Source organism: Euprymna scolopes, chromosome 9 (assembly GCF_053919585.1).
Source record: "Euprymna scolopes isolate OS-2025 chromosome 9, ASM5391958v1, whole genome shotgun sequence".
NCBI classification, from domain to species: domain Eukaryota; kingdom Metazoa; phylum Mollusca; class Cephalopoda; order Sepiida; family Sepiolidae; genus Euprymna; species Euprymna scolopes.
Genome location: NC_136490.1, coordinates 96,653,640 through 96,666,090, shown reverse-complemented (window position 1 = coordinate 96,666,090; position 12,451 = coordinate 96,653,640). Strand labels below are relative to the sequence as shown.

Genomic DNA, 12,451 nt, shown 5'->3' with positions numbered 1-12,451 from the left:
GATTTTTTTTTTATTTAAGAAAATCACATTTTACTCAGTGTTGTTGTGAGCAAATAAGCAGCGGTAATAAAGGGATCAAGGGCAGACAACTGAATTTCATTTCAATTTTTTTTTTTTTTTTTTTTTTTTTTTAGATAATGGAGGAAAGACAACCGAAACATAAGAATTAAAACCGAAACATAAGAATTAAAACCGAACAATAATTTAATATGATGTGTATTTTTAAAAACATTTTTTTCTTCAGCAAAATAAAATTTTCAAATTATGAAAACATTTTTTTAGAAGGGTCATTTTATATCAGTTAAAAACAAAATTTGAAGAATATTAAAATGGCTCTGCATATTACTTTTCAATTAAAAACGGCAAATTTGTTTTACGAAAATAAAGAAAAAAACTACTTGATCAATTTTTGTGATTTTTGGAATATACAATCTTCATTCCATAACACAATAAAGTTTTTCTCTATTTTCGTTTATCGCCATAAGTGTTAATCTGAATAAGTACCATTTTATTTTTTTATGTGTAATTATTTTTCTACTCAATCATTTTTTGTAATTTTTGGAATTTAACTAATTTCAACAAAACACCCAAGTTTTTTTGTTATTTTTTAAAACTTAAAATTCATTATTTTGATTCTTTTAGACATCCACTTATAATGTAGAAATATTTGAATTATGTATTTCTTGATTTTTTTTACCATGAAATTATTTCTAGGTTGATACATATGGTGATCAATCAGCAATTGAGTTAATACGTCAACACATGGACCTTGGTGGTTTCTACAACTATAAAACCAAAAAATGGCAAAACATGAGAGATGTAATCTATATGGCAACACTAAATCCAAATCCATCCGCAGATCTTCCCAAACTAAGTCCACGACTTCTCAGGCATTTCGCACTGCTTGGAACAGTAAATCCAGAGTAAGTTGACTTTCTTTGTATGTCAATGTAATATAAAGTAATGTCCTAAGTTATCTCCCTTGTTGCAGATTATCTCCCTTGGTACAAATCTGCTATATTCGTAGCTATATTGTGAGCTTATCATTTTAGTATGAACAGAATTGCTAGAGTTATCTGATGATGAATAATGATTTTCTCCTGTCAAAGTCCAATGGCATCTTTTTAAAGTTACATGTTCAAGTACTGTGAGACAAAATATCAATTTAATAACTTTTACTAATATTGATTTTTATACAAAACTATATATGCAGTATAATCATCTTGATATACCGGTTTCTGTTAGATCACTAAACTTAAACGACATTAAGCCTCGTTAATGGGTTACCATTTCGAAATACCAGGTGCTTTACGTACTCTTCGATTATCTTGACATTATTTCCAGTCGGATCGGACTCCTCTTTATCACTGGAATCAAGCAGTGCCAATTCAGGAGATGTGTGGTTCAGTATTGCATAATCTTTGCTTTATAATTACATGCACAGCCACTCTTACAAGGTGTATCCATTTTCTCTTGAGACTGAAAGGGAACCATGAGGGGGGGGGTATAAAACTAGCAGGACCTATGCACAGACATTACCCAAAAAAGCCGAAAGACCAAAGAAAACTCATACTTCCATCTCTGAATTCTATGTAAATATGTTTATGCAATGTTTTTTGTTATATATATATAATATATATATTTGCAATAACTTCTAGCATTTTAAATATTTCGATATTAAACTGTGAAATCTCAAATAAGATCGATGACGAGGGGAGGTTCTGTCACGAATTTGCCACTGCCTATGACCTCACTCAGATTGTTCACGAACCCACCTATGTGCCCGATACTACCGGTCAGTATGCAAGCCTTCTAGACCTTTTCCCTACAACTTCGCCTGAGCTATGTTCATGTTCCATTCTATCTTATCTGGGATCCTCCAACCACTCCGTTGTAGCAGTTAAGATAAAAATGAAATGTAATAAGTCTTCAGACGTACCTCTCCACCATACTGTATATCGATACTCTATGGCTGACTGGGATAGCTTCCTTACATTCATATCTGATCTACCTCTGCATTCCATGTTTAAAAAGGATGTGTCCTCTATAGTATCAGACCTGACCGAATGGTTAATTGTAGGCATAGACCGAGTCATACCATCCAAAAACTTCCAACAAAAACCTAAAAACCAGCCATGGTTCTCCCCAGAATGTGCTGCTGCCATCACACACAGAAATCACTTTTTCCATATCTACCAACGTAATAGATGTACTGAGACTAAAGCTGTTTTCAGGACTGCCAGCAACCACTTTAAAAGAGTAATAAAAATGCAAGAGAGCTATATGCTCAGTCCGTTAAATCCAAATTAGCTGAGCAGCGGCTTGGTTCCCACCAGTTTTGGCAAATAGCAAACAGGATCCTGAACAGAAGCGTGCGTTCTATCCCAACCATCATCAATGGGCCTGAGGTCATCTCGTCAGCATCAGTCAAAGCCAAACTATTTTCCAAGAACTTTGCAGCTAATTCTAATCTATGCGATGAAGGCCATCAACTCCCTGTATTTCCTCCTATAACAGGCAACACGCTATTTAACATAAAAATATCTGTGTGTGAGGTCGCCAAGCTAATCAAGAACCTTGATTCAAGTAAAGCAACTGGCCCTGATGGCATTCCAGTTATAGTGCTGAAAAAGCTCCAACCAGAACTTACCCCATACTTACAAAACAGTTTAAGTGTTGTCTTAAGGAGAAGTGCTTTCCAACACCCTGAAAAACCTCATCAGTATGCCCTGTATTTAAGAATTCAGGTGAAAAGTCATCTCCCTCTCAGTACAGACCAATAAGTCTCCCGTGTGTCATGAGTGTAAGTTGTTGGAATTCATATTAAATAAAGAAGTAGTCAACCACCTCAGCAGAAACAAGCTTCTTTGTGACATGCAATATGGCTTCCGTTCTGCTAGATCTACAGCAGATGCGCTAACGATTATACCTCATAGGATTAGTGAATCTCTTGACAAAGGCTTCCTTTCAAGGGCAATTGCTCTTGACATATCGAAGGCCTTCGATAAGGTATGGCATAAGGGCCTACTTCACAAGATTTCCAGCTACGGTATCACTGGTAATGTTTTCTCAATCATTAAATCATTTCTCTCCGATAGGTTCATAAGTGTAGTGGTTGATGGGCAGAAATCAGAGCCCCACAGTATTAATGCTGGAGTCCCTCAGGGGTCCATCCTGGGCCCAACTCTCTTCCTGATCTACATCAATGATTTCCCAAAACACATACTTCAATCATTCGTTGACATCTATGCGATGACATGACCTTCTGTGGCAACACATCAAAGGCCGTAAATGACAAGGTTCTCTCAAATTCTCTTCTTTCTGATCTTGAGCATGTGGTACAGTGGGAGAAGAGGTGGCTGGTTACTTTTAATGCATCCAAAACCAAGCTTCTGTCTTTACATCATCAACGCTCTGATCCCCATCTGGCATCAATTGAAATGGATGGCTCTCGTCTTGGGAAGACTCCATGTTTTGACAAGCTTTTGGGTTTGACCTTTACCCCGGATCTGAAATGGAACACTTACATCAGGTCTGTTGCCAAGGACGCTGGGAAAATGGTGGGATCCTTCTACCGCTCCAGAAGATATCTCACTACTGATGCAATTCTCTATCTGTCTAAAAGCCAAGTACGTCCAAGGATGGAGTACTACTGCCGCATCTGGGCAGGAGCTGCTAAAAACAGCCTATCCTGCCTTGACAGAGTACAAAATAGACTTCGTAGCTTAGTGGGGGATGCCCTTTTCTCTTCCCTGCAGCCTCTCTCCCACAGAAGAGACTTTGCAAGCCTGTCTTTGTTTTATCGTTATTTCCATGGCAAGTGCTCGTCTGAGCTCCAATCTCTCATCCCCCCTTGCCAATCTTTCATGAGAAACACCCGTCTGGCTGAAACTACTGTCAATAATTTTCCCCACTCTTTATCTGTGCCTAAATCCAAATGTAGATTCCATTATCAAAGCTTCTTTCTTAGAACTGCACGCCAGTGGAACTCTCTGCCGCTTGCCTGTTTCCCACCTGACTACAACTTGTATGTCTTCAAGTTCAACATAAACAAATTCCTGACAAACCGCCCTCTTAAGTGAGACACTCTATCAAATCTCCAATACTAATGATTACTACAATACTATCTCATTGATTGCTGCACACGCAATAACCCTTATCCCTGAGTGGCCTCTGGGCCTTGATAAGTGGTGACCTCCATGTAAAAAAAATAAGAAGTAAATAGGTGTGAAAAGGAATCTGAACTTGTCAAAAAGTTTGATAAGCGTAGAGACAAGTAAACTCTAAAATATTTACTTGCTAATTTAGCTATAAAAAATTAAATTAGACACTGAAAGTCAATGGTACATCTAGGAATGCGATTCCTAACCTTAGGTCCTGTGGCCTTTGGTCTTATGTTGTAAATCAACAATCTTTTAATAAATACGTGTTTGTTCCAGGTTTTGTGCTAAGAAAAAAAAAATGAAAAGAATCGGAAATAGCACTCAGATTTTTCAATTCTGATGCTTATTCCTATATCCCAAAATGTTCTGATGTTTTCAATTCCAATTCTGATGAATTAATCCAACACCAATATATATATGTAATAGAAAAATGCAGATAGCAGCAATAATATCTTTATTTTCCAGTAAAACTATTCATTTTTTATAACTGTGTCTCTATTATTTCAAACAATCAAGATGATGATTCATTAGGAAAAAAAAACATGAAAAAATTTTTTTTTGATTGTACAGTTCTCCAGGATTCAATTGTAAATATGTATTATTTTAGGTATACTTTATCATAAGATGATATTATTAATAAAAAATCTTACTACGCTGATAAGAACATAAGTTCAAAACACATGTGTCTGCAGGTTTAAAAATAATTATTAATGTTAATTTTTGAAAATATTATTGTCATAAATCCGTTTAAGAAAAAACTGGACCCTCTTTCGGAATAAATAATAAGAGGTTGATTTTGGCACAATGCAATATTCCGACGTCTGTCATTGAATCCTATCTGACTGTTTACTGTTTATGCCTGCCTAATGGGTATTAATAGGACATAATTCCCTTATTTTTATTGCTAATTCTACATTGATTGGGAACGAAAGTTTGAAACATGTGTTTGCCAGTTTTAAAACAATTATTTATATTTATTTTAAAATATTATTGTTACATATTATTATTATTATTATTATTATTATTATTATTATTATTATTATTATTATTAAATGGATCACATCGATCTTAATATACAGCTAGACTTTGGAATTCCCTTCATATAATGGTTTTTCAATATTTTGTAAATATAAAAACGATCTGAATAATATTTGATTTTCATGTATAAACCATAGGAGCATAGATATATCATTATTTACTTTGTATTATTTCATTTTCAGTCTTGATGAACTTCAGACTTTGTTTCGAGGCGTCGTGAGTCAAAACTTGTTTTCTTCAGAACATTTGATCCAAAGCAGTTCAAGTAAACAGGATGACCAAAATGTAAGACTAACCAAAAATATCTTCACGTCTTTTAAATGTGTTTTCAAGATGATGAAAAATAAGCCGTGGCAGATATAGATAAGAATATTGTATTAATAATATTGTATTAATAATATTGTATTAATAATATTGTATTAAGAATATTGTATTAATAATATTGTATTAATAATATTGTATTAAGAATATTGTATTATGAATATTGTATTAATAATATTGTATTAATAATATTGTATTAATAATATTGTATTATGAATATTGTATTAATAATATTATATTAATAATATTCTATTAATAATATTATATTAATAATATTATATTAATAATATTGTATCAATAATATTGTATTAATAATATTATATTAATAATATTATATTAATAATATTGTATTAAGAATATTGTATTAATAATATTGTATTAAGAATATTGTATTGATAATATTGTATTAAGAATATTATATTTATAATATTATATTAATAATATTGTATTAAGAATATTATATTAATAATATTGTATTAAGAATATTGTATTAATAATGTTGTATTAAGAATATTGTATTATGAATATTGTATTAAGAATATTGTATTAATAATATTATATTAATAATATTGTATTAATAATATTGTATTAAGAATATAATATTAATAATATTGTATTAAGAATATTGTATTAAGAATAAAAAGCTGAAGATATCCTCATTAGAAATGGAAACATACTTAACACCCATTACCCCCATATATTTCGCATCTACTGGAAATCTGCCCAGATATCTATTTACTGTATTATATATCATGTAGACGCCATAGCCTATAATTTACTTTCACCTATACCTGTACTGTATTGTACTTATCAAAAATGGCGTTACTTGTATCTATTGAATATACATAGTAACCCTTCAGCCATCTAAAATATCCAGAGCTTGTACAACAATTTTTAGTTAATTCGTAATATCAAGCCATTCTGTGATACATTATCCTATTCCTAAGCCAACATAAAAGGAAGAAAATTTTATTTTATTTTACTTTTATTTTTTTACTTACTTATTTATTTATTTTTTTCTCAATTATAAATTTAAAGGAAAAAAAACATTATATATTAGAAGTACATCGTCCCTCACCTTGACTACGGACTTGTGCAATAAGCCATGAAACTATTGTACCTAAAATTCCTCTCAAAACTGCAAAATACTGCTGCTTGTATACTAAGTACCTCCTATAGATACTTTACCTCCAAGATGACTGCCTTGTCTGTTTTGCATGACAAACCTTATTATTTTTTACTTAAATTCTCTTTCTCCTGATCACTAACAAATCAAAACTGCTCTATTTCCTAAGTTGCCACTAAACCTAATCCGTCTCACGTAACTTAGAGGGGTTCTTGCTCTCCGCCCTTGACCCTAACAAACTCGTAAATCGATACCCATTAACACCTAAAATTTCCTAGGCATGCTCCTGATTATAACTCCTAACCCATAACCAAGCTTCTAAGTAAATACTTACTAGCCATAGTCCAATACATTGACTTAAAGTAATCTATAATGAACAGTAACCATTAATATCTCTTTATTAAGAGATAGTATTGCAATAATTATTACACAAACTAAACCGGTACTCATTGAAATAAAAACTTCCGGATATTAAGAGAAAGGCGAAGTCATTCTCCTTCGTTGTAGTCTAAAGGCAACTTACTCAAATTGTCTAAAATTCAATGCATTCGTATACAATACTACTTATCCATCCATCTATACTTTAACTATACTTACAGAATATGCAATAACCTATATCTATCAGGTATAACTGTACTCCATATCAAATGTTCTCTTGTATCTATACTGAGCATATCTTATCTTTCAGTCTTACTAAACGTCCGGTTTGGCCACCAAATCAGAATTTTTAATAGCAAGTAGATCATACTCTAACACTTTATCCTAATCCTAAACCTACTAAACCATATCTAACCATACATTCCTAAACCTACTAAACCATATTTAACCACACATTGCTAAACTTACAAAACTATATCTAACCATACATTAACTCGTCTCTCTCGATCCAATACTGTAGCAAATTTAGCTGCTTCCACTGCATGAATTTTTACCTATATCCTCTCCCAGTAAAAATGAAAATGGAAAGCATAATAATGCCCTTTTTAAACCACGCTGCTTGAGGAGTGAAAATCTTCTGTAGAAGCTAACCTAAATGCCCGATTTTTCCAGGAGATATTAACCTAAATAACCAATAAATATTAACTACCCATGCGGGATCGCAGAAATACCTGGATTAGGACCCAGGCGCGGGGTGAACCCCCTCGGAGCTGATGGACCCGTAGGTCTTCCCAGGTCATCCGTCTAGGAGAAGGAAAACTCTGAAACTAAACCTAGGGGAGGGAGGCCTCTTCAGTCCTGGACGACAACCTTCCTAGAGCTGGTGACTCAAACAAATCACCGGTTGGCAAACCTAAACTGCTTAAGGAGGAGATAGACTCTGTCTATCGCCCGGCTTTCATACTCCTTCTTTGCCTATTGGCCAGGCGTAGAGGTACTATCACAGGGACTCGTCTGAATCACCCAGTGGTTGACCTTGTTTCCTGACTAGGGCAATGAACGCCGCTTTTCCCCACTCCCGCCACATCCCATCCCCCTAAACTGGACACAGTGGGGTGCTTCAGTGCCATATATGTCGGTGCAGTTGGACTGGGCTGGCTTTGCCTAATGGATTGAGGGTACCGGATTGACAGTTCCTGGCTGCTGTTTCCGACTGATAGTACAGGAGCCCTAACTCTTTGGTAGCGCTTAGAGTGGCTGCTCCATCAACAGTTGTAAAATATCGGGATGTTTGTAGTGCCATGTCGCGCATGGAAAGGGACCCTGCACTCATCCCCGGTGGGCTTTCCTGAGGCCACAATCCTGTGGGTGAGGACAGCTGATGGTCTACTTGTATTGCATGTCTGGTATTCTGCACAACTATTTGTCCAGCACCCCCTCACTCATCCACCCTAACTGAAACTTTTAAATAAAATAAAATGAAATGACAGCTCAAGCAAAAGTTACGTTTAAACCAGGACCAAACTCAAAGAAAACCAACCTGCCTCCTCCCTTGAGGCTTGCATTTACTAATATCCGCAGGCTTAGAACTAACTTAGATGATGTTGAGTCATTTCTCCTTGTAAACACCCCGGATATCTTAGCATTAAGTGAAACTAACCTTCACTCCTCCATTCCCTCTAACAACTTTAACATGCCTGGTTATCTCCCACTCTACCGTAAGGACTCGGACAGACATATGCATGGACTTGGAGTCTATATTCGAAACACCCTCCCCCTAACTAGAGAAATAAAACTAGAATCAGAGGGCCAGGCCTTTATGTGCTTCAGACTAAATATGCAACACAATATTAGCTACTTGTATTTTCTCTACCGTTCTTCATCAAACCAAGACTGTACCCTAATAAACAAAGTCTCAGGCAGCATAGATATAGCACTCTCCCTCGATACTAGTGCACAAATACATGTATTTGGTGACTTCAATGTCCACCACAGTAACTGGCTAGGATTATCAAATCACACAGACGTAGCTGGTAGCGCAACACATAGCTTCTCTATATCTCATTCCCTATCTCAGTTGGTTACATTTCCGACACGTTTCCCAGACCAGCACTATCAACATGCCTCACTTCTAGATCTCTTTCTGACAACGGTTCCCAATGACTGTACAGCAAATGCCCACAGCCCACTCGGGAATGCTGATCACGCTGTGATAATGGTAGAAATCAGCCTAAATTCTCGCCCTAAAACTGAAGACCCACTACTCAAAACAACGAGGTATTACAAAAAGGCTGATTGGGAAGCCATCAGGGAGCTCATCAGAGATGCCCCATGGCAAAATATCTTTACTCTTCCAGCGGAACAGTGTGCAAATGAGACAACTGAATGGTTCAAAACTGCTATTGAAGCACATGTTCCTGCACGGAAATACTATAGCAAGCCCCACTCCCCCCAATGGTTTACTTCTGCTTGTGCAGCTGCCATTTGTCAAAGGCAGCATGCGTTCCGCAGATTTAACCGACATAAGTCCAGCTCAAATAAACAGAAGTTTATAGAAGCTAGAAATAATTGTAAGAGAATGATAGACACAGCTAAGACAGATTACTCTGAAACCACCAGAAAGCGCATCGAAGCACAGAAATTAGGAACCCGGGATTTTTGGAGAATCTACAACAGCGTAGTTAATAATGGACAGTCAATTATTCCCCCACTAACAAACAATCATGAGGTTGCTTGCACGGCAACTGACAAGGCTAATCTGCTTGCCAGTCGGTTTGCCTCAAACTCCACACTGAACTCGGTACACCACTCACTCCCTGATTTTCCTCTGCAAACAGACGCCACATTTGACGATTTGAAAATCACCCCTTCTCAGGTACATGCTATTATAAAAAACCTAGACACCTCAAAAGCATGTGGACCAGATCTCATCCCGGCTGTGCTATTAAAAAAATGCTCTGCCGAGGTTGCTCCAGTTCTGTCCAAACTTTACAATAAATGCCTTAACGAATCTTGTTTTCCCGACTGCTGGAAAACCGCCTCTGTGGTACCAGTCTTCAAGAATTCTGGTGAAAGAACCTACCTACTAAATTATCGCCCCATTAGCCTCCTCCCGCTTTTCGCCTAAATATTTGAGTCCTTAGTTAATCAAGCCCTAGTCCAGCACCTAACAGCTGCTAAACTCCTGACTGACAAACAATATGGATTCAGGCAAGCCCGTTCAACAGCAGATATCTTAACTGTAGTTTCTGAACGTATATACCGTTCATTGGATAAAACAGGGGAGGGTAGAGCGGTGGCCCTTGACATATCTAAGGCTTTTGACAGGGTATGGCACGATGGTCTTCTAAGGAAAATTAGATCATATGGAATCACTGGAAGAATTCATAACGTAATTAAATCCTTCTTAAGTAATAGAAAAATCAAAGTTGTCCTCAACGGACATACATCCAAACAATATGACATAAATGCGGGAGTACCTCAGGGGTCTATCCTTTGGACCTCTATTATTCCTGATATTCATATACGACCTCCCTGTTAATATTGTTTCGGAGATGGGTATATTTGCCGATGACACCACTCTCTATAACAGATATGAGGGGAAAACAAATGAACACATATCCAAGAAAATGGCAGAAACACTAGAGGATGACCTCTAATCCGTAGTGGAATGGGGACAAAAATGGTTGGTCACATTCAATGCTGCTAAGACTAAGCTTGTTTCCTTCAATAACTACAAGAAAACTTCTCTACCACCAATAGCAATGGCCAAGAACACATTGCCTGAAAGTACTTCTTTTAAACTCCTCGGCCTAACGTTTACAGGGAATATGAACTGGAATAGATACATTGAGAGCATTGCCAAGGCTGCTGCAAGGAAAGTTGGCTCCCTCTACCGTGCTAGAAAACTACTTATGCCTGCCAGTATCCTATACCTCTATAAGGCAACCATTCGCCCATGTATGGAGTACTGTTGTCACATCTGGGCTGGTGCATCTGCTGCTTGTCTCTCGCTCCTGGACAGGGTTCAAAAAAGAGTCGCCAACCTGATAGGTCCTGAACTGTCATCCAGGCTTCAACCTCTGTCCCATCGACGAGATGTTGTATCCCTCTGCCTGTTCTACAAATACTTTAATGGTGAATGCTCTGACGAACTGCAAACACTTGTACCTCCCCGACGTAACTACCCCCGACAAACCCGACAAGCTACTAAGTCTCATCCCTTTACAGTGGAGATCCCTAGGTGCAAGAAAGCCTTTTACTCCAATAGTTTCTTCCCCAGAACTGCGGGTCTTTGGAACTCCCTTCCGGGATTCTGCTTTCCCAACTGCAATGATATGCAGAAGTTCAAGTGTAATGTTAACAAACATCTTTCTACTCTTCTCCCTTCATAATGACCCCGCTAATTAATTCCCTAATAGTAGCCCCCTGCTTCAAAGTGGCACTGTGCCTTGTTTGGGGTGAAAATTGAATAAAAAAAAAAAAAAAAAAAAAAAATTAAGCCATATTAACTTCTTCCAACAGACCTGTTTGCAAATATAGCTGCTTCCACTGCATGAACTCTTACTCACCCCCTCCTTCAGTAACAAACAATGAAATAGCAATGTCCCATAATCACTTTGAGGAGTATAATTTCTCAGTAGATATATAACCTTTATAAACTAACCCAGTAACACTAACAACCCACGCAGGGTCACAGAAATACTTGGATTAGGACCCAGGCATGGGGCAAACCCTCTCGGTACTGATGGACCCGTAGATCTTCCCAGGTCATCCAACTAGGAGAAAGAAAACTCTGAAGCTAAACCTAAGGGGAGGAAAGCCTCTCCAGTCTTGGATTAAAACCTTCTGTGACTCAAACAAATTACCGGTCTGCAAACCTAAACTGCTTAAGGAGTAGATAGGTACTGTCTAGCGCCCGGCTTTCATACTCCTTCTTTGTCTATTAACCAGGCGTAGAGGTCAAACCACTGGGAGTTGACAGAAACACTCAGTGGTCGATCTTGTTTCCTGACTAGGGCAATGATGGTCATTTTTCCCCACTCCCAACACACCACATGTCTCAAACTGGGCACTTGGGAGTGCTTGAATACCGTAATGCCAGTGCAAGCAAATTGGGTTGACCATCATTTGATGGGTTGAAGGTACCGGATAGACAGTTCCAGGCTGCTGTTACCGACTGGTAGTACCGGAGCCCTAACTCTTTGGTAGCACATAAAACGGCTGTTCCATCAACAGTTGTATAATATCGGGATGTTTGGAGTGCCATGTCGCGCATGGAAAGGGACCCTGCACTCATCCCTGGTGGGCTATCCTGAGGCCACAACCCTAGTAGATGGAGGGACAGCTGATGGTCTGCCTGTGTTGCATGCCTTGTATTCTGCATAACCACTTGCTCAGCACCCCTTACCTAAACTGAAACTCT

At 37.3% G+C, this 12,451-nt stretch overlaps 1 protein-coding gene across 1 annotated transcript in view; it reads left to right on the top strand.

The window, feature by feature from the left end:
* LOC145284632 (dynein beta chain, ciliary-like) overlaps positions 1 to 12,451 on the top strand; it is a 309,431-nt gene that overhangs the window by 65,904 nt on the left and 231,076 nt on the right. Inside the window, exons 19-20 of the mRNA XM_080133537.1 lie at positions 715 to 923; positions 5,384 to 5,486. Of these exons, the coding sequence (XP_079989663.1) occupies positions 715 to 923; positions 5,384 to 5,486 (312 nt within the window). The remainder of the gene's footprint in view (positions 1 to 714; positions 924 to 5,383; positions 5,487 to 12,451) is intronic.